Source organism: Lissotriton vulgaris, chromosome 10 (assembly GCF_964263255.1).
Source record: "Lissotriton vulgaris chromosome 10, aLisVul1.2, whole genome shotgun sequence".
Lineage (NCBI taxonomy): Eukaryota > Metazoa > Chordata > Amphibia > Caudata > Salamandridae > Lissotriton > Lissotriton vulgaris.
In genome coordinates this window covers 950,064,444-950,088,119 of record NC_141698.1, presented here as the reverse complement: position 1 = coordinate 950,088,119, position 23,676 = coordinate 950,064,444, and the positions used below count along the sequence as shown (strand labels likewise).

The 23,676-nt window shown below is 44.8% G+C and overlaps 1 protein-coding gene across 1 annotated transcript in view; it reads left to right on the top strand.

Annotated features, from left to right (window-relative positions):
* Window positions 1-23,676, top strand: part of NSUN6 (NOP2/Sun RNA methyltransferase 6) — a 131,197-nt gene that overhangs the window by 84,985 nt on the left and 22,536 nt on the right. Inside the window, exons 8-9 of the mRNA XM_086941956.1 lie at window positions 9,899-10,043; window positions 16,826-16,974. Of these exons, the coding sequence (XP_086798082.1) occupies window positions 9,899-10,043; window positions 16,826-16,974 (294 nt within the window). The remainder of the gene's footprint in view (window positions 1-9,898; window positions 10,044-16,825; window positions 16,975-23,676) is intronic.

Sequence of the window (23,676 nt, the reverse complement as noted above, 5' to 3'; positions counted from 1 at the left end):
CTATCTCGTGATACTTCGAAGACTCTTCCAGGACAACAATGTGCAATCATCCGGACCCAACACTAGGCGGCGATCTATGCACAGATATGAATGTCAGCAGCCCTACATGCCAAGAACAGATGCATACTGGTAAGAAGCATATTCCTTCTGGGTATTATGGCATGATTAAAAACAGAATGCAATTTTGTTGGAGGAGTTTATTAGCTCCAGCAACTGGTTTCATGCCATAACTTATGCCTACTGGTCAATTGGCTTTGATCAGGACCATATTTTAGATCCCTACTTTTGTTCCCTATTTGGGTTTAGTTTGTATTAAACACTCACAAGTACATCTCCTTTTTTACCCATCATACTCCTACAGCCATGATACTCACACAAACCCTCCTGAGTGACTTCCTCAGTTAAGGTATTTAAAGGTGTAACTGCTGGGCCGCGTAGCGTATAGGATGTAGGCCAGCCTAGTAGTCACACTTTCATCAAAGGTCCTGGCCATGTGGTACCTAGTACATTCCTCCGATCCCTGCATGCATGTAGACTGCAGCTGCTGGAACCAATAACTTCCTTGCTGAGGAGCTGATTCTGCAGCTGATCCTGATGCACCAGAATTCCCAGGGCCGACTGTGACATCTCAACAGACTGAGGCTTTCAGAGAAATCCTGTTTGGACTCTTTGGCACCCTTCTGAATCCCTGTGGCCCCACAGATCCGTGAAGGCCTTAAGTCGGATTACCCCAGAAAGATCCTTCCTCTATGTCATCTGTTCCTCCTGAGCCATTTCTGATCCAGCTTTGACTCCGGGGCCAATTTCAAATCCGCCACCAAGATCCAAGACGGTTTGTGCCACGTTGATCCCTGTCCCAATGGCGCCAATGTTGGAGGAGGACACTATTCCAATTGTCTTGTCTGACTCCAAACTAAATGTCTCTCGACTGTAATTGAGGTTGTGTGTTGGAACAGTTCCATCAAACCCTGTCCTACCTTATTCAAACAAAACATTGCCTATACCTTGGAGCCGCCTTCCTGAGCTCCAGCATCATTTTGGATCAGATGCTGACCAAAGTGAACCAGCTTTTGGTGAAGAGGGTGATGAATTACCCCCACACTGTGATGATGACAATTTCTATAAGGACCTTCAAGAGGCCAGTGGATTTGATCCTTTCCCCCCGATACTGGGCTGGGTTCTCTGCCTGGTCCCACAACTGAAGAGACAACCTATTATGTTGTGGTCATCAGATGCACAGCTGAAGTCCTGGACTTACGAATACCTACTGTTGGGGTAAAAACAGCGTCTTTATGGAAATTTTGCAACCTACGCAGGCTTCATCCAGCCCTTGTTGACTTTCAGCAAATCCTTGACTGACACTCTAATAGGCACCTGGGCTAAGCCTTGCTCTTACCCACCTGTGAATAGACATGTGGCCGGAAGCTACCGGACTGCCTCTGATAATCCTGCTTTCCTGACACAGGACCGTATACCTGAAAGCCCAATAGTTCAGCCATTTACCAGCAGAGTTAATCACAATTCCCCTGATGAGGAGCCGAAACAAATTGAGACATTCAGAAAACAGATGTTCTCCTCGGCCAGTCTGGCCCTTTGATTGATAAATAAATCAGTGGCAGCTGTTTGCTGGCTAGGTATTACCATACATTATAGGAAATGGTTGCAAAGATTTTGCCTGTAGTCCCAGAGTAATTCCCTGCCAAACTGGTGCATATTACTCAGAATGTCCAGCATGCAGCAAAATGTAATCAGGCAAGGACACTACTGACTGCTTAGGAAGGATAGTTGTGACTATCGGGTGCACTAGCGCCACGTGTAGATGAGATCCACGGGCTTCTCTGGTGCCTTCAGTTGTCGCTTATGAATATTTCTTTTGACTGCATTGACTGTTAGGCGAGATGACCAATTCCACATTGGAGTGTTTCAAAAGAAAGCACTCCTAGCACGCTCCTTGGCCCTCTCTACACCCGGGAGGCATTCTCCCCAACAGTATTGCCCCTTTCGACACCTTGCCAGGGGTATGGCCTACAGGCAGTACTAAGGCCACCTGCCCCAGCAAACGGGCACAACAGTTCTTTTGGAGTTGAGGACCCAGCGGACAACCTCCAAGCCCTCAGGGGCAGTGAGCTTCCCAGTGTCCCACCCCGCCAGCATCTGCCAGCAAGCCACGCTAGTTTGCCCTTAGTCACACACTACCGCCCAAAGGAACTGGATGTTACTTCTGCTATTACCTAGTGCCGAAAAAAGACAGAGGCCTTTGTCCTATTTTAGACTGCTCATCTTCTTCCTGCGGAAGGACAAACTTAAGATGTTCACGCTGGGCCAGGCTCTGCCTCCCCTGAATTCAGGAGACTTGATGGGGGCTTTGGATCTGCTAGACGCCTACTTTCATGTACCCATATTGCAGACCCAAGCCTCTTCTTGTGAAAGGTGGGCCTAAAGCATTTTCTGTTTGCTTTGCCCCCTTTCGGCCTCACCAGTCCACTCCAGTGTTCACAAAGGTGATAGTGATGGTTGCAGCTCACAGTCCGAGGTTGAGGGTTCCAGTTTTCCCCTACCTTGATGGCGGGCTGCTGAAGGCAGGCTCACCTCTGTCAGTAATAGACCACCTCCAGACTACGGTGAACCTTCTCACATTGTTGTGGTTCACTATCAACAGGCCAAGTGTTGCAGCTGACTCCTTCACAGTGGCTTCAATTAATTGAAGCCATCCTGGATACAATGCAGTTTGCGAGCCTTGCTTCAACCACAACTAATTTAGGACATTTGGGCTCTGATCCTGATGTTTCAGCCTTGCTCCTGGTTACCCGTAACTTCTCAACATGAGCACTTGCTCATGTGTCTAGGCTATCACTTTGGTAGGATCTCCTGCTGCAGAGCAGGGTTCTGCAGCCAGGCCTGTGCAATCTGCACCTCCCAGTGCGGTGACTGAGCAGTGGCTGTTGACTACTTTCGATTCCCCTGAAGTTGTCATCCTACCAAACAGACGTCCTTCTACAAAGTCTGTCGACTGCCTGGTGTGAGACCCCGCAATATCAACCTATTGCAGGTCAGTTTGTCAGATTTATTTTTATCTCTAACCCAGCATGGAAGAGTTACAGTGAGCACCATTAAAGGTTACTTGCCTGCACTTTCGGTTGTTTTACATTTACTGGACCAACCACCTTTATTCAAATCACCTGTTTAGAAGAGGTTTCTAAAAGGTTTAATTTGTTTCCTTCCAAAACCTTTTGTGACACCACAGTTGGATCTTAATGTTTTCTCCTTTTACTCATGCGCACTCCATTTGAACATATGCACAGCTATCCACTCCTTCTCCTGACTCCAAAGACTGTGTTTTTGGTCGAGGTGACTTCAATTAGTCGAATGCATGAACTCCAAGCTCTTTCGGGGCAGCCACTTTACACCGCCTTTTTCCGGATAGAATGGTGTTGAGGACCAGCTGCCCTTTTTGCCAAAGGTCGTGACTGCTTGCCACATTGGGCAATCACTCTCCCAGTGTTCTTTGCTTTGCCTCACCCCTCAAAGGCAGAAGAGTGACTCCATTGGTTAGACCCCGAAGAGCTTTTACATCAATCGCACCAAAGAACATAGGGTTGAAAATCTGCCTTTTTGTGGGGTTCGTAGGGGCAAAGAAAGGCTAGGCAGTACAGAAAAGGACTCTGTCACGATGGATAGTGGTCTGCAATAACATTTGTTACGCATGAAGCAGCCTGCGGAAAGATTGAAGCTCACTCCACTAGGGTCTAGGCTGCTGCCACCGCATTGCCACATGGAGCTCCTGTTCTTGATTTTTGCTGGAACGTGAGCATCCTTGCATACATTCATGAAGCTCACACCCATGATGCACTACTGCCTTGACAGTCGGGCCCAGTTGGATGGGTGTTTTAGACGTTCCATTCAGTGCTGCAGGACTTTTTAGTCTAAGTTATTCAACAGACCCACCACCTGGGAAATACTGTGTTCGTTACTATTGCTAAAGCTGAGGAATTTGCAGTTATAAGTATCCATCAGAAGAAGTTACTTTCTGTCTGTAACACTTTTTCTGGTGGATACTCTGTTAAACTGCAGATTCCTTACTGCTCTCCCACCTCCCTGTTCTGTAGCAAGATCTCTTTACCCATCTAAAATTTTCCCAGATCTCCTTGCTGGTACCTCTGATTGTTTAGATCCATGTTTGAGGGAGCAGACAGAATTAAGAAAGACACAGATGCGGCTCAGTTGTCACTTCAGGGGTGGAACGAGGTTGACGCGGAACACCACGACGCTAGGCACCAGCATGTGAGAGCAATGTTGTGTACATCTTCCAAATCCAGTATGGCGCCTGTAGATATTCTAAGGGTGAGGAATTTGTGGTTGGATAAATAATTCACCAAAAAGAGTGTTACCGAAGGTACGTTACTTGTTTAAGACTGAGTAACAAAATGGAGGGCAAAAAATATACTTGTGCATATAAACTTCTGGGCTTGGAGAAAATTCCAACAGAATTCTAAGAGTGTTCTAGAACTGACTGCTTTAGTTTTCTAGCACTGCTCTCATTCATATGTAACATGTTTGAATCATAAATTTACACCAGATGGATGAATACGCAGTTTTTTATTTGACGTTATGTGCATTTGCACATTTATTGTAATTTTTTGTTTGACAAATGGAATATGGTTTTGCAGTGGAGAAACCATGTATCAATTTGCAAGTGTTCCTAGGATGAAGAATCTACTTGCAACACCTAAGTAAATAAACACAAATATATAAATTATTGATATTCTCATATCTACACATCTTACCACAACCCTACATTTGCAATGGAAAAAAACAATTATTCTGAGTTTGTGAAGGAGAAATGGTATAATGTTATTGAAAATGTATATATTTGCCTAGTACATAGAGAGCTTATGTGCACAAATAGCTTTGTGACTAGTTTTCTTTTTTTTTTTTTTTTACAAAGTGACATATTGTTAAACACGGGCGCAAGGATTTAGGAGATGTCTCACACTGCAAGATATTGTAGTGGAACAGATGGAACTTAGATGGCTTCAGTGAGTACTGTGTGGTATCCATTTGCAAATATTCTTTTCTTCTCCACACTTTTTTTCATTGCTGTTCAGTTTATTAGTTCATTTAGTCTGATTTAATTTCCACCAATCCGGTTTTATGCTTCTCCATTTGTGGCAGCATCGTTAGAAACAAACAATTTGGAGTTCGTTACATGTTCTGTGATAATATTCCCAAAAGTCAGCAACGTTTCCAACAGTCTTCAGAAATCTCAAGACAAGATTGGCTGGACTTTTGCTGTTTAGTGCACATTCCCTGCAGCATGTAGGCCATCTCTTTACCTATTTGGGCTACAACTCCCATAGAATTGAGTTGCAATTTTCCTACCCTGTGCTATGTCAATGTGGTGGTTGTTCATTTCAGAAGCACCTGATAGTACTGAATCCAGTCAATCCCAGGCTCTGAGCAGGAGTTGATGGCTTCTCGAGACTCTCTTCGGCTCCAGACTTTCTTTAAGATGCTAGGTCTGACCACGATCAGCCCTGTAAGCGATTCCCCTATACTCAAGATCCTTGGTAAGAGAGGTAGCTTAAGTTCTGGTGACAGCTGTGTTTTGTGGAAATAGATTTGAAACATTGATTGCCAATTTCTTTTTAGGCTTCAACCACACTTGAAAGAAATCAAGAATGTGATTTCTAATAATGAGTAATCTGGACCATAGAATCAGGGATTCGACTCAGTCTCGGAAAAATTGCAATTCAGCATCTCATATCAACATAGAACTAGATGGGAGGCCACCCCCAAGTCGAACTAAAGACATTGCTCCCTCTCCACTCCAGTTCTTCCCAGAGAAACTTAAATGTAACGGGGAGTACTCGACCAACCATTACAAGTATATCTCCCATTCATTGACGATCATCAGCACTTGGATGAACTTATACATGTAATACATTCCAGTACATGGGTAGCCTTGGTCAGAGGACTGAACCTACCCAACAAGGCTGAATCGAAGTGTGAAGTTTTCCTGCTTCCCAATGTCACAGATAAGGATAATTTTACAGCGCATATTGGAGGGAACGGCCTCTGGTAATAGTTGTTTGTTATTAGAATGTTTTTTCTTCTGGGATATTGTTTTTAATAATTGAATCCGGTTTTAATTGACGTCGACTCCATCTTACATTTCTGATCGTCTACTGATCCTTAATTTCTTCCTCTTGGTTGACTATTCATGTGTCACTGAATCTAGGGTTTAAGCCTGTACACTCTCTCCTTCCTGGCGAGCCAGCGGGTTCATTGCACCTACTTTGCTCCAATGGTATAAGGTGAATGGTTACTTTGAAATACTTAAGTTCCAATTGCAACATGTACTGATTTCGAACTCTGTGAAATATGCGTTGTTAATCAGATTTTATTTTTAGTGTATCTTTTCTGTGCTTCATATTTCTTTTGTATCCTTATTCAGTTTAATTTTTTTATTAGAATTTCATTATGATGCTTAACGGGCTTTCTCTTCTGTATCAGTTGCTGCTTGTACATTACTTTATACCAAGCTAATGACATATGATTGTGCGTTTTGAATAGAAAATTGGAAGCTTTAATTTTGCTATGACATTTTCTATCTTTCTATTATTATAACACCGCTCAATGAAAAAATCCCTAGGCATGATACTAATAACTGCCTTACAACAAGCCTCTCTCTCTGAGTAAAGTGTTAACATTGCAGTTCTAATTGATTTCATGGCTGTGTCAGAAGATGAGCTTCGGCTCCCTTACCACTCAAGCTTTTTTGCTCCGTTGCATCAGCAACATGAGAATGGTTATGTTTTTCTTGCTCTGGTGGATGGGTTTGCATATTTGCTGGCCCGGTGTCATTTGATACCTTATATCTATGATATGTTTAGCTAATTGCATGGGGGTCCTACTAGATTTCTACATTTAAACATTATGATTCTCACATTTTATTTTTAAGTTACTTCAATTTTTCTACACAGTGAATGTGGTCTTAAGAAATTCAGAGTGCTTTATTTGACTAACTAGGTTCTTACACAGTGATACAGCCCAATGTGGCAAAGGAAATCTATGCAAGAGTGAAGGGTACAATAACATAATATTTACAGTCCGGTATGATTACAATCAGAGATGCCGAGACAGTAGAAATAGCATGCATTGTTAAAGTCAATAGGTCTCTCATGCTGTCTCACATTTTTCTTTCACCCACTACAGCACATAGCAATAGGCAGTAAGTCAGCCCACTTCATCCATTGGCTAAATTCACTGTGAGTAATTAATTTTTACAAGGAGCAAATGCACACACAAAATAGTCGCCTTAATTGTAAGAGTTTACTGTGCCAATATCAATTTTTTGAGACCATGTTTTTGTTTAGTTCTGCAGCAATGACGTTTTACAGAAACCATGACAAAACATGAAAACAAGCATTGACTTACATAGATTTGCTTTTCCAGTGCTTGTTAAAGAATTGCTTTTGGGTGTGTGGGCTGTCCTTAAAGCCATGGCATTTTGTGCCAGTTTACATAACTTTGCCTTTATTTTGCTGTGGCTTTTGGGATTATAGTTGGACTTTAAGTAGCCCCCTGTTGTAACCTCTTGTTTGTACCCTCTTGCTGTTCCTACTTCCCATCCTTCCCAAGTGCCCCCACCAGGGAAAAATGTATTTCCAGAGTTACTCACTGCCACCTGCTCGTACTTTTGAGTGTGCCAGTGATTATTGATTCATATCACAAGCATTGGCAAAGCCAATAGTATCGTCCAGACCTTGAAGGTTGATAATTTCAGGTGACCACAAAGCATTCTGTTGCATGCAATTCGGCCATCTTTTAATGGTTGTTCCTAAACCTTTAAATGTCATTTCTAGATGGATGCTAACCAGGTGCGTACATGTACAGCAGCCACCTTATTGTGATTTTTCTTAAGCTTTATAAAAAATAATTACGAGATTGTTGCAGGGTTTCTTGTTTGGAAACAGAACTGTGCCTTGGGAGACCAAGACATCAGAATGTAGCAACTGAGTCTCTCTAACACATCAGTACCTCTAGGCCCAAATCCGACTAGCTCACAGTGCCTCTCCTGCACTCCTAACCTTTCCAGAATGTCGTGATTTTGCCGAACCTAGAATATGGACCTCTAGTCCCCAAGTGAACCGTTGAAACAGATTATCACCTTTCGTTCTGACTCGTGCATGTCCATAGTAAACAGAAGAAAGACACAAATGAAGTTTACAATATATTTATTGAAACTAGTGTAGTCTATTTTAAAGCAGGTTTGCTGTGATAAGTAAACAGATACAACTAAGCAAAGTGATCAACATTATTAGCAGGCTGTAAACGATGAACAACCCAACCATGAAAAATAATATATCTAACAAAGCCTACCCTTGCTATGTGAGCATAGGGATATATTAGTGATCTCTGGGATTAGCACCGGACCCCATGCCTGGTGTGTGTTGTTAGGTAGTCCGCATCGTATGTGTAAAGTCAGCTTAAGCAAGGCTGCTTGCTGCCTCCGTTGCAAGACTGATTTCTCTGCTGGGATTCTCCTGTCTGCTCTCCAAGTGGCTGAGACACAGTTTATATGATAAGTACTATTGTATTAGAAACTGCGGATGTGCTACTGTTTTGTGTCTAAAAACGTTAGGAGATGTTGCTGAACGGGGACAAGAAAACAGTACCCAATGTTGTTTGACCTTGTACGAAATGTTGAGACTGAATCCCAAGAAAAGTCACTAAGGGCCACATGCATCAAGCTAAGGAAGTGATTACTTAATAGCGATTCTTAAATAATCACTATTAAGGAATCGCATGTAGGTTTCACTAAAATATCAGCAATTCCTACATATTCCTTAATTGTGATTCTCAAATTGTGATTCACAATTAAGGAATGCCTTCCTATTCGTTCCTATGGGCCCAGAGGCCCATAGGAAGGAATGGGACAGCATTCCCAATTTGCGATTACCAAATAGGTAATCGCAAATTGCGCATGCAATTTCAAGGGTGCAAGGTGGACAAAAGGCCACCCTGATGCACCCCCCCAACAAAGGTAAGTATGCACATATGGTGCACACAAATCCCCTAAGGGCATGTGTATGCAGCACATTGCACTTTGAAAAATGCATTTTTGTGCATTTTTCAAAGGAATTGCAAATTACCATCAACTTGAAGATGATGGTAATTTGCATTTCCAAATTGCGAAAACGCAATTTGTCAATGCATAATGCATCGCAATTAGGGAATTGAAATTTGCGATTCCCTAACTGCATTCGCAAACTAGGTAATCAAAAAAAATACAATTACCTGTTTTGCAAAGGCATTTGTGCTTGATGCATCGCAAATATAATTTTACTGGTCGCAAACGGGCCGATTCTGCAAATTGGTCCCTTTGCGACCTGTAAGGCGGATCCTAGCTGTGAAGGCTGTTTTCTGACTTGTATTAGTTTTATCTGCCAAGATGGCTCCGCATCATCTGCTGTAATCAGGAAGTCTGAGTTCGAATCCTAGCAAGCCTTGCCTAATTCTATGATCCGTAAAAGTTGTAGCATTAAATAGGGTAATGATAATAATACCTATTACTTTCAGTGATGCAGTTTGAAACACTATAACAAAAATCTATTCTATTTTTTAATGACATCCTTTTCCCCAGATTTGTCCAGAGGATATTTTTAAGATGTATTCTGATACTTGCTACTTTTATTTGGTGATTTGTGTTTTGTTTTTGACTTTTTTATGACTCTCTCGCGCTTGGTTTGTGTTTCAAAGAAAGCTATCATAAATTAGAACTCTCATTTAAATTAAATTAAATTTCCATTTATTCTCATGCCGCCATTGGAAGCATATGTGTAATTTACAGAAGTTGGCGAATACATTTAACTGTGCTATATCTTTATATTTCCAGGGAGAAATAATTGCCATGGATAAGATTGCAAACAAAGTAGACAAAATTAAGCACAATGCTGCAATATTAAAATTAAAATCAATTAAAGCATTCTGCTACAATGGGACGAAGGCACTTGCATCCGAGAATTTGAGTGACTCTACAGGTAATTTATATGCATTTTTTGGTGGGAAATGCTCCATGGGACGCATGTCCCAGATACTGTGATAAAATCAGATATCTTGGGGCCTTATGTTTGTACTATGCATTCAGTAAAAGTGGTTGCAGTTTTCTCACTGCCTTTTAAAAAATGCATTGTTTTTTTGCAAACCAACCTCGATTCAAATATTTTGATTTACACTAAATTAACAGCATATATAATTAGAGATGGGGGAAACATTGAAGAGACAATATATAATAATGATAAATGTTCTGATCAAGTATGAGGGTCTCTGTTCACTAGATGTAGTTACCAACTCTAGACCGTATATTCACTGGCTCTGCTTGTTTTGAGTCATGCACGCCTCTCCAGATAGTATATATTCCACAGTGAAGTCTATTTTCCTTTTTTCTTGGCCTTTGTCACAGTTGGAATCGAGCCATCAATTAACTTTAAATAGTGTCGCTGGCATATTGCAAAATGTTTCCTTTTAGAAGTGTGTTTGGTGTAGGCTGCAGGTCAAAATCACCCTGCTAGGAAATATTTTAACTGAAAATGTTGATGAATATTCCGAACACATGGTTGGAGCACTTTTTGCATGTTTATGGTATGTTTTCTAGCTATTTTACCCAATTGGTCCCTCCCTTCCTAACTCTTTGTATACCACCCGTAATCCTCTAAAGTGCTCTGATACCCTCACGGGTCTGGTTTGCGCTCTATAAAACTATAAAATAAATAAATAAATTAGAAGAACATGTTGTTCAGAATGTCACTTCTTTCAGCGACAACAAATATTGCATGAAGCTCTTTTGTCAAGCATCTTCCTAGATACTTGGCGTGAGACTCAAGGCAGTCAGTCTGTCGCAACACATGCTGTTTGTGTGTACAGAATGCCAGTGATAACCACTGAAGGTAGCACTTGAGTTCTGCTGAATGTACAGGAGGATAAGGCTCCTCGAGTTAGTAGATGTGCAAATCAAACATTGCACCTTCAGGGTAAAGGAACAGGTGAGAGGACAGAGCAATAGCTTGAGCTGGAAGAGGAAATACTGGTGAGTGCCCTCACTGAAATCTTCTTCATAATAATCCACTCCACCACCCATCCCAATCAAGTTCATGACTGTAAGCTTTCTCCCTTATTAAGTTATGCACATGGTTGTAATTAAAGTAGTCCTAGGTCACAGGTACTAGTTTCAGTAAACAGAAAGCCTCATCTTTGTACTTTTGCTTCATATTTGGAGACCGGCACCCTGACAATCCAGTTTCAAAAGATGCAAGAACACATATCTGATAGTGACATCTAGCCGAAAATTCCTTACCTTAGAATATTCCCCAAGTGTTAGACTGGATCCGGGAAATCTTGAAAAGTACCTCTATGTGCCGGTATATAGCACAGAGGCTCTGCGTCATCCACACTGAAAGTGACGTGCCCGGTGCCTATATAGATGCCACCTCAGCGTGCTGGCATCACTTCTTTTTTTTTCTCCACCATCAGTACAGATCTGGAAACCGCTACCTCAGTCGATTTTTTGGGACTATTTTTTTCAAACCTTTATTGAAATTGTTTTGAGCTTAAGCTCGCAGTGTGCAATAGGGATGTCCCCTAAAAAACCTTTGGGGTTTAAACACTGTGGATCCTGTCACAGGCAGATGTCTTTGGCAGACCCCCACCTGGTTTGCCTCTGGTGCCTGTACGCAGCCACGACTCCAAGGCCTTTCCGACTATTGAGTGATGAACCTTAAGGCGGTTCAGGCGCACTCCATTAATTTCTTTGTCGACCGACGTCAACACTGCCATGCTCCAGCTCCCAGTCTCAAAGAAGCTCCTGTACCCACTTGTTGAGCCATAGCCAAATGCCATAATGACACTCGCAGTCATCCGGTAATTCTCACAAAAAGTCCTAGTTGTTGAAATCATTCTTTAACTTTGCCATGCCGATCCAAATCTTTTGACAAGGCACGGAAACAATGCCACAAATCTAGCCCTCCCCCATGCACCAGCTACAGAGGCTGAGTCTGGGTCCACTCAAAGTCTCCCAGGATTGGCCAGAGTGACCCCGCCCAGCTGTGTCTTTGATGAGGCCACTTTTATTTAGGAGGGAAAACCCCTCTGTAGCACAGTCGGCCCCTACAGGTTTGGCAGGTGCCTCCACTAAATTCCCACTAGTGAGTTTGCCTTGAGGCACTAGTAGGGTCTTTTGGATCTGTTGCTGGATTCAGATCTGCTCCGGTTGTGAGGCCATAACCATCTCTGAAGCCTGTCCCATTGGCACCGTTCTTGGGGCTGTCAACACCCCTGACCCCAAGCTGATAGGCCCTGTAGGGAATACAATTAGGGTGCATCGGAGGATCTTTATTGTTATACAGACTTCATGGAAGAGCCCGAGGATAGCTGATATAAGGAACTGGCGGATGGCAGTGGTCTGACACCTCCCCAGACAGTGGCCTTGTCTCTCCTCCTAGTGTGGATATGGAGGAATTGGCTTCATTTGCCATGGTGGGGAGGAGGACAGCTGAGATCCGGTACGTTACTCTGTCATCGGTGGCGGTCATGACGAACGTCTTAACCAAGGTGCTTTAGCCAGGAGTTGCCCTCACAAAACCTTTCCTCCTTTTTATTGAAACTCTGTCCTGCTTTGGCATGGGCCAAACTATACATAGGCACTCCTATGCACAGGACTATTGCCACCACCACTGCCCCGCTCCTGGGGACCCAGCCATTCTTACCCAGCACCCCACCCTGGAGAGCCTATTCATTCAGGCCTCCAGGTCCAAAGTCAACCCAGGCGCATTCCCGAACACTCCACCGGATAGGGAATTCAAAAGGCTGGATACCTTTGGCAAGAGGATGTTCTCTTCCACCAGCCTTGCACTGTGGTCAGTAAGCACTGTGTGCCTCTTGTGCTACCAAGTCCCAAACTGTGTGGGAATACCGGGCCAAGTGCTGCCCATGGTGTTGGAGGAGGCCCGAATCATCCTGTCCCAGGCTATCACAAATGACAGTGATACAGTAAAGTTCACTATCTGCTGCGGACTGCATACAACTGACTAAGTATGTAGAGCAATTGCTTGATCCGTGGCCCTCTGTTGCCACGCCTGGTTGAAGCCTACTGCCTTTTCGGGGTTTGTCCAGGCATCCCTTATGGACATGCGCATTGATAGCACTTTACTTTTGTTGATAAGGCAGATTCAAGCACTTTGAGGACAGTACAGCCACTGCTCAGTCACAGGAACTCTCCGTGGCCCTGCTTCAGCCCCACTCTGCCTTTTCGCCCCTTTCAGTGTCTACCAACTGCGTCTATTCCCATCCATCCCACACAGCCAACAGGCTCCCCAATCCTTTTGTGTCCATGGACGTAGTTCCCACAATCCCCATGGGACCCAAGGCCAATGATCTGCCCCTTCCACCAACTCCCAAGTAGCCACAGCCTCCAAACCCCTCTCTCCATGGGAAAGTGGTCAGTGGCAGGATTCAGCACCACCTACCACGTAGCCCGTAACCTTGTACAAATGGGTGCTCCAAATAGTTCAGCAGAATTACACCCTCACAGAAACCCCAACGTCCATGCCACCATCCTCTGACCTACTGACAGAAGACTACTTCTCCCTGCCTCATCAGGAAATGCAGTCTCTTTTGACTAGAGAGGGTCCAGGCCTCAGAACTAGATTGCGATTGCAGTTTCCGCTACTTTCTGGTGCCAAAGAAGGATGGAGGCCTGCCCCCTATTCTAGACCTGCACGCTTACAACTACTTCCTGAAAAAAGAGCAGTTCAAAATGCTCACGTTGGCTCAGGTCCTGTCTGCCTTGGACCCTGGAAATTGGATTGTAGCGTTGTACTTGTGGATTGCTTATTTCCGTATATCCATCCTGCTGGGCCCCAGACACTGCCTGCAGTTTACTGTGGGCCATGAACATTTTAAGTTCGCTGTGCTTTGGCCTTACCAGCTCCTCCTTTAGATGTTAATGAAGGTGATGGCGGTGGTTGCAGTCCATCTGCAAAAGCCAGGAGTTCCAGTCTTCCCCTACCTCGATGACTGGCTGTTGAAGGCGGGACTGCCCCAGGCAGTTGTCAACCCCCTCCAGACTATGGCAGACTTCCTGCATTTGCTGGTTTGCACTATCAACGTGCCAAAGTTACACCTAACTCTTAGGCGCACCCTTTCATTGGAGCTTTTTGGACACACTGCAGTTTCAAGCCAGTCCTCTGGAGTAGAGAGTCCAAGATTTTCAGACTAGGATTCCAATTTTTCAGCTGATATCCTGGATTTCAGTGCGCTTGACTCTGAGGCTGCTGTGCTTTCCGCATCCTGCTAGCTCAACATGCCCGCTCACATATGCGTGCTCTGCAGTGGAACCTGAAGTCCCAGTGGGCACAGCATCTGGGGAATCTCTCAAACCTGGTCCAGATATCGGCAAGAACTGCAAAAGATCTGCAGTGGTGGCTGAAGAAATCCAATTTGATCATCGGTAGGCTGCTCTCCCTTCACCACCCAGATCTGACAATGGTTACAGATGCGTCACTCCTGAGTGGTGACACCCATCTGGCAGAGGTGGCTATCAGAGGACGTTGGTCTCTGGCGAACTCTACATGAACCTTTCGGAGTTGAGTGCCTGGCCTTGGAAGCCTTTCATCCTTTCATCAAAGCAAGGCTGATTCAGGTGTTCATAAACAACACCACCGCCACGTGGTATTACAATAAGCGAGGCGCTGTGGGGTCCTGGATCCGATGTCAAGAGCCCATGTGTCTCTGGACATGGCTGGAATGAGAGTTCATAAAACATCTACTGGGCTTTGAACGGATGAACTCTGCCACTGATGCTTTGCGTATCACAAATGGTGTCTCCTTCCAGAGGTGGTGCAAGGTGTCTTCCGTGACTGGGGAGAACCTTGGTTAGATTAATTCACCACCACTGAGAATGCGGTATAGCAGGGACCTGCACCTGAACCTTATCACGCTCTGCCTTCATCCATGGAGATTGAACGGCAGCAGCTGACCGACTTAGACCTTCCTGCAGAAGCCTACGAAGTCATTGTGACAGCCAGGCGTCCCTCAAATAAGACTTTAAATGTCTGCCATTGGAACAGGTTTGTGACCTGGTACACTACCAAACATGATGATTCTCTCACTGCACTTTCGTCAGAAGTGTTGTTTGTTTCATCGTTAGCTCAGCAAGGCTTTGCTTTGGGCACAGTTAAAGGTTCTCTTTCGGCCATATCGACTTTCTTGCGGTGTCCGGATCAGCGCTCCTTGTTCAAGTCACCTATTATGACTTGTTTCCTGGAAGGACTCCATATTTCTTGTAACATTCCCCATTGTACCCCAATATGCTTTTAACATTTTTGATGTGCTCTATGCAAAGTTGTCTTATATGTCTCCTAACCATCAAAATACAGAACTACAAATGTCAGTGCAGATAATCAACTTTAGAGCCCTTTAAGCAAGCACTGGTCAGTGCTTGAAAAAAATATCCTCTCATTGAGGAAGGCTTGGTGAAACTAAAGAGATTATTTTCTTTCTGAAAAACAGTGTTGAATGTTTGGAACATCTCACCATGAGCTTGGAAGTACTTTAAGCAATGAACACGAAGATGGTAAAAGAAAGCAGTTGGAGCCAAGTTTTCTTTGTCGGTGTTTGCTAATCAACAGAGTGGTGAAGATATTTAGAGGCCCCACCATAACAATGATTCTGCCTATCCCTTAGTCCAGATTTGAGCTTTACATATTTGCTCTGTAGAGCTTAGGAATTAAGATGCACCTTACCGATGAAGCCCATGTATGCGGAAACCGGTCTGGGCTTGGTTATTTTATTCTCTGGAGGATGCTCTACCTGGCAGTTCAGGCTGGATGGTTCCTCCAGGAGCTGGACCATGGCCGCTTTGCATTTGACTTTTTATAGTGGCACAGTGAACCAAAAACAAATGCACTGAAATCCGGCCAAAACGATCAACAATAGCCGAGGTTTTTTATGCATTATGTTATTGTATGTTGAGCTTCAGCAGACGTCTCGTGTCTATAAGGATTTACACTTGTGACTTTCTCCTGCATGATACACCAGCGCTGCTTCGGGTATCATCATTAAAGATATGTAACTGCTGCTTTGTGAATAAAGGCAATCAGAAATAGATGTCTTGTGGAAGTAGAAAGGGTGGACTGTCAGTATATTGTCAAATTGTAACAGTAAGACTAGGATATATCGTATTTCTCTTAATGTAATGGCAATGTCCTTTTGTTTTCATTAGTACATGCCATGTTATTATTAGATAAAATAAATAGAATAATTTGGATCATAAAAGTAATTGTGGTCTTTGCCAAATACTATTCTTATACACATTTGCTGAGGAGGAGTCTGACAAGACGGTCGTTTTTAAGGATCGGTAGGCTATTCCTCAGCGATATGCAGGAGTTCACACTGGAACATTCACATGTGTAGATTTCGTCAGTATTTAGAAAAAAAGCACGTTCTTTGAATACCAAAACGTCTTATGTGTATTTGTGGCTGTACTAGAAGTGCACTACTTCATGTGTTTGTCTAGGGGCCTCCTGTTTCATACATGTCATTGTGAGTACAGACACAAACTAAAGCGCAAAGTAAACTAAAGTTTACTTTAAACATTGCACTAGTTATTTTAGTAGTGATATATACAAACTATTTACTTTTTAGTTAAAAAATAAAACGTTTGACAACTTACTATAGTTGGATATGTTTAAGTGACTCTTTAGTAATACTGTTAAGATACTATGATCTTTTAATTCATTTTTGTATAATTTACCCACAATCTGTTTAGGGGCACCCCCATTCCCACCAGAATCTTTTGATCGAATCCTCCTTGATGCTCCTTGCAGTGGTCTAGGACAAAGACCAAACATGGCTTGTTCATGGACACTAAAGGAAGTTACATCCTATCCACCGTTACAGCGCAAACTTTTTACTGTGGTATGTATTTTGTCACATTAAATCAATTACCAGGATAAAATGTGCTATGCACAAACTCTCTTGCTTCATATCAGAGGGGAACGTTTTGAGCAATGTGCAAATAAATTATAGTCCTCCTAGTCTGAAATTAGTTGTAGAGGACGAATGCGATTATGAAAATGATAACGTTTGGTAAAGGTGGAGCCCCACAACATCTTAGACATATGTGTTTTAGGAAAACTCTCTGGCAAGTAATCTGCAAGCTGCTGTTCTTTGACATACCATGCAAAAACTATGATAAGTTCTGCCAAGATGGTTATGTTCCTTGCATGCTATACAGTCATGTTCACCTGCCCTGAATTTTCAACTTCATGTATCTGTTACACTGGTTTTTGATGTAGGGCCCTTGCACATTAATCGTGTGTGCTCACAGAGAACTAGACCAGAGCCTTGACAAGAATGAAGCCTGGTTGTGTTCTGTGGCCTTGAGATGGGCACTAAGCGTCCCCTCACTTTCAGGCAGTGGGCCACTGTTCTTATCGTGGGTTTAGCACATAGATAGGATGTCCTATTTTATTTTTTATGAATTTTGGTGATGTGTTTTATCAGTATTTTTCAGACCTTTTCATAATAGTGTCTATCCACTTGCCTAATCTCCAAAATAGACAAAAACTGTGTTTTCCCAGTGTTTATTAAATGATGCAGTAAGTACAAAAGTAATGCAGTAGTGTCATCAAATTGGTTGAATGGGCTTATTACCTTTTTGCGCTCACTCTCTCAGTACGATTTCTTACTAAACTATAGATGGATTTAAAAAGTCAGAGTTCTATATTCAAATGTTTTAATAAACAAAATTTCAGGGCATGGCCATCTCCTCCTTACTCTGCATTATGACCTCATAGGGTTGACCAACCTTATCTTGTGATAACTTTAACATTTTTAATTATACCGGACTATTTTGTAGCGGTGCACTCTAAGGCACCTGCAAGGATATGCCTTAAGCATACTTGCCACTACTTTTCTGTACTGTCTGCCTGACTGCATGAAGGTGGTTCATCTGTTGTGCGGACATTCATAGCTGCCAAGTGTCCCCATGAGAAATGTTTCACTTTAAGTCGGGCATGGCCTTTTATCAGACATTGAATTGTCTTCTGGGATGTGACATTTTGCAGTTAGCATTATAAGTATATGCTCAAAAACCCGCAGCAGTAAAGTGAAGTTGGGTAAACAGTCAGTTTAAGTAAAAAGCCTCTTTTTGGGTTTTCACCCTCGGGTATTTTGACTGATCCTGCTGGTTCTTTTACTCTTAGAGTGCACTGAGGCCTGCTAATCAGACATCCGTGCCTGTGCCCTGTCCCTAAAGTGTATGATGATTTGGCTGCTCCCACTTGGAAAATGCTAGTTTACTTGTAAGTCTCTAGTATATGGACCCTGGTACACAGGGTATGTAAGTTGGAGGGGCACCCCAGGGGTTGCAGCAATGGTTGTGCCACCCTGGATACTCATAATTTGAGGTTTGGTAGGCCTGGCTCCCAGATTATCTCTATCCTCTGTTGCTTAAGTTTCTTCAAAACATTTTGCGATCCTGCGGTCCCGGAGCCAAATTATTGACTTGCTTGTGTTTGGCCATTGATGTTGCCACCCCTTTAATGTTACTTAACATAATGGTGGACACTGCAGTAAAATTGACAATCAGTTTCATCCCCAAATATAGGGCAGAGGCTGCCCGTACTCAATTTGGTTCTGTTTAAGCACCCCTGACAAAATAGCTAATAAGGGTGTTCCATGAGTTCTAGTATATACTGCAGGAACAATCTTCCACAGGGAGAGCCATCCCCATTGGCAAGTATATGGTAAGAATTCTATGTTTTTCCTGGGGTCCCATATGGGGAAACACTGCTTCAAGCTGACTTGTTTTTTTTGTAATCCAGAACGCAATCTCTCCCTGTCTGATGGGAATTTTAACCTTGACAGCATTGATGGTCTAGGGACTAATGCCTGGTGTAGACAATTGTGATGCGCAGCTTGAGCAGTCTTCACAGGATTGACTGTCATTGTTTGCATGACCAACTGGGTAAGACATCCATATATGTCAATTAGACCAGTATATAGTCTTCGTAACTGTGCTGCTGTCATATTAGCTACTTTTGGGTGTACTGTGTAACTCGCTAAGACTGTCCATGTTGCTTGCTCATTGCTAAGGGCAACAAATTTGCCTTCTGTATTTTGTGGTAGGGCTCCTACAAACCATTTTCTGTGTTTATTAATGGTATCTCTAGTGGTTCATAAGCTGTATAGTTATTTGGAACGTCAGCTGAAGTGTAAATTCAGTTGTCCGCTGCTGGGAATGTAACCCATGAATAGACTCTCTCTGTCCCAAATGCTTTTGTGAGCCTCAACTACGAGGGTAACATCCCCACCTGTAAGTGTGAGATCATGTTGTAGCAGCTTCTTCTTAGTAAACATATATCTGCTGTTCTCAGGTATGTTAATGTGCTGCTTGGTCAGCCATAAGATGTGGAATTCAGAGAGGGTACCACTATGGGTTATCCTTGGAAACGTTCAACTTTGAACTATCTACAGCCAATATATGGGGGTTTACTTACTTAGCTGAGGAGGATATGTTCCCTAACACCAAGGACATCGCCTATTAGTTGATGAATAGGGGTCTTCGGTAATACAAAATAAACCTACTCAAGCAATCCATTAAATAAGAGCCCAACGTAAAACGGCGGCGCCATGTCGTATGGTTAGTACCTCTACAGTAAAGCTGTGTGTTTGTTGGACAACATAGACGTCAGGATTTTGCCGGATTGATTCCTAGCACATTCTCAGGTTATGTTGGCCTATATTCCTGCTAGCCCACCATGAACCATCTGCACCCCTAACCTTACAGGGTAACAAATGTGTGTTCAACCTTGGAACGTTACAACCCTGATCCCCTAAGGAAATCGCACTAACAGATCTAGAATCTGTTTGTTTGGACTCTCATGCATACCAAACGAAATACACAAGAAGCAAGGCATTTTTAGGTCTCGCACCTGCAACGCATCGCAAAGCGATGTCGCAGCGAGACCTATAGTCGGCGAGTCTGCTTTCAAGGAGACAGGAGATGGGCAAGCGCAGCATGCCGGAATCGGATCAGGTCGCGCGCGCGTTCACCATCTCCTGTCTCCCTTGAAAGCCTCATGCACTTCTCGCATACACACACAACCACACCCCCCCTGCTTTAGTTTCCTCACACACACACAGAGAGGCACACACACAGAGACACACGCACGTACACACACAAGCTCACACACAGAGACACACGAACGCACACACACAAGCGCACACACAGAGAGACACACACACGAACACACACACAGAGACACAAGCACACACACGAGCGCACACACAGGGAGACACACGCACGCACGCACACACACGAGCACACACACACACACACACACATGCGCACACATACAGAGACCCTTGTTTTCATGTGCAGCGCCATCCCCACCCTCGTAATGGCTGCTCGGACAGCCTCTCCTTGCTTCATCCCCGCACCCCTCGCCTCGTATCACACCTCCGCTCAGGGAGCCTCTCCTCACTTCAGCCTCCACCTCGGAGTACATGTAACTTGTTTTTAAAGTTTCCTCCCCTCGTACTCGCGTTTTTGTTTTTTGCAAATATAAACAAGCAGCTGTCTTTCTTTCATTAAAGTGAAAGCGCGATGGAGCCCTGTGGTTGTACTGCTTAGTCTGGTTGTCGTGTGCTTTCAAGACCACTCGTTGAAAGCCTTTTGGTAAACCCGTGCACAGACAGCGCTCTCGCCTATAGATTACAGGGCTGAATACCCGGGCAGCGCTTCCACCAGCCTTTCAATTACATGCCTGCCGGGCAGCGCTGCAGGTCTAGACTACTTCTACGGGGCAGAGTGAGCTTCCAGACGTGACTGCCTTTAGCGTAGAGTTCCCCACAACGCAAAACCAACGTCTGGGCTCGTCCCTCACACAAAATAAACCTAGTGTGCTGGTGATCAAAAACTATGACGTGATCATTAATAAAAGAGCCATTTAAATCTAAGAAGAAGCTGTTGATGTTTTCTTTTCATTTAAGGCCAGCATGTCAGTAACCATGTAGTTTTAAACACTGGGTCAACATTCTTCCCATGTGTTGTTTTGTACTAAGATCTTACAGTATTTCAGAAACACGCGTCACGCTAGCTGGTTGTGTCCGCCCCAGCTGTTCTTCGGGACCCAGCCGCCACGAGTTTCCTCCCTTACCCGAGGCCATAGCTGAGCTTCCTCCCACTCCGAGCCGTACAACCCGCAACTCTGCTCCCTTCCAGAGCTGGGATCCACGACTCTGCTGCCTGCCGGCCCTAGCCCCCCTGAACATCCCACCAAACACAGAACCCGCTGCCAAGCAGCTCTTAAGCCGATTAGACTCCGGAGCTCGCCTCTCTCCGGCAGCAGTGCAAAAGCCACGCATAGCGCTTTGTTTACCTGGCTGTGCATTACCTTGTATTGGATTCAGCGTTAACATTGCGCATTGTGTACTCGGCTGCGCAGTACCTGTCATTGTATTACTTTCAGCATAGCGCTTTGTCTCCGCGCTTGAACCCGCTCCCACTGCTATAGTATCTGTAACTATATTTGGCCCTCATAGCGCTCCATTGATCCTTGTTTGTTGTTGTTGCGGCCATCTTGCTTGTTGACCCGAGCCCTCCCTCCACCTCGCTCCCGCCTCCCTGCTGCCCCTCCCACGCTCCGCCCCCTCCACTCTCCATTTTAGTCACATGGTCCCACGCGCAGCGTCCACGCGCTGCAGCCGCGCCGAAGGTGCGCCAAAGGTAAGCCCGTCTACGCCCGTCCGCGCCTGGACCGCGCCTAGCGCCAGACCCCCTGGCCCTCGTACCACCCACCCCACCCGCATTTCATACGACGCCACCACCCTCTTAGCCCTAAACCCCGGCCATATCCCCAACAGCGTCCAAGCCGCTCCTGGACACACCCATGGACCCTTCTCCTGCAACTCCTACAAGTTCGACGGCACCAAGAACAACTCCTCATCCACAAACACACAACAGATATCTGACTCCAACCACCTAAAATGCATCCTGCTCAACACCCGCTCGGTCCACAGACACGCCATCGACCTCTGGAACCTACTAGACACCATTTCTCCCGACGTCGCCTTCCTAACAGAAACATGGATGAACGCCTCATCAGCCCCAGACATCACCATTGCCATCCCGGAAGGATACAAGATCATCCGTAAGGACCGCAGCGACCAAACAGGAGGAGGCATCGCTATCGTCCATAAGAACTCCATCCGCATCTCAACCAGCTCAGACGTCAACCTTGCCAGCGCCGAACACCTTCACTTCCAGATCCACACCGATCCCAAGACCACACTCAGAGGCACCCTCCTCTACCGACCTCCAGGACCCCGTGCACAATTCAGCGACGACATCACTGACTTTATCACCCCACACGCCCTCCCCTCCGAGGAATACATTCTACTGGTAGACCTCAACTTTCATCTGGAAAAGAGCAATGACAGCAACGCCACCACCCTTCTGGACAATCTCGCCAACCTCGGACTCAAACAACTTGTCACTACCACCACCCACATCGCAGGTCACACACTCGACCCTATCTTCACCTCCAGCAAACATGTCTCCTTCAGTCACACCACAACTCTCCATTGGACGGACCACAGCTGCGTTCACTTTATCTACAATAAGACCACAACTCACAACCATCCTCAACCTACTCTGCGAAGAAACTGGATCAAAATCACCATCGACCAGATCTCCTCATCGCTTCTTCAAAACCCCCCTGCCCACTCCTCAAACCCCGACCAAGCAGCCATTAACCTCACCCAATGGCTATCCAACAGCGCCGACATCCTAGCACCGTTGAAAAAACGTCAAATCAAACTAGGCAGCAAAAACGCCTCCTGGTTCAACGATGATCTTAAGAAATCGAAGAAACTCTGTCGCTCCCTCGAGAAGGCCTGGAAAAAAGACCCAAACACCAGCACCAGGGACGCCTTCAAATACGCCACCCGAATACACCACCAACTAATCCGATCTGCCAAGAAAGCCGCATTCAAAGACCGACTAGATAACAACGCCCACAACAGCAAGGAATTATTCAACATCGTCAAAGAATTTACCAACCCCTCAGCCAACTCCAACGACATCACCCCCTCTCAAGCCCTCTGCGACTCCCTAGCTTCATTCTTCCACAACAAAATCGCAGACATCCACAACAGCTTCGACAACCAACCCGGAGACCAACCCACCCAACATTCTGCAGGACCTTCACCCCCCTTGAACATCCTTAATGACTGGAACCCAATCTCCACTGAGGACACCATCCACCTGAGGAACTCCATCCACTCGGGATCCCCCACAGACCCATGCCCTCACCACATCTTCAACAAAGCAGACTCCATCATAGCACCACACCTCCGAGACATCATCAACTGCTCCCTCAACTCCGCCACCTTCCCGGAAAGCTGGAAACACGCCAAACTTAGCGCCCTTCTGAAAAAACCCACAGCGGACCCCACCGAACTCAAAAACTACCGCCCCATCTCGCTCCTTCCATTCCCAGCCAAAGTCATCGAGAAAGCTGTCAACAACCAGCTCACCGCCTTCCTCGAAACCAACAAATCCCTCGACCCCTCACAGTCCGGCTTCCGAGCCAAACACAGCACGGAGACCGC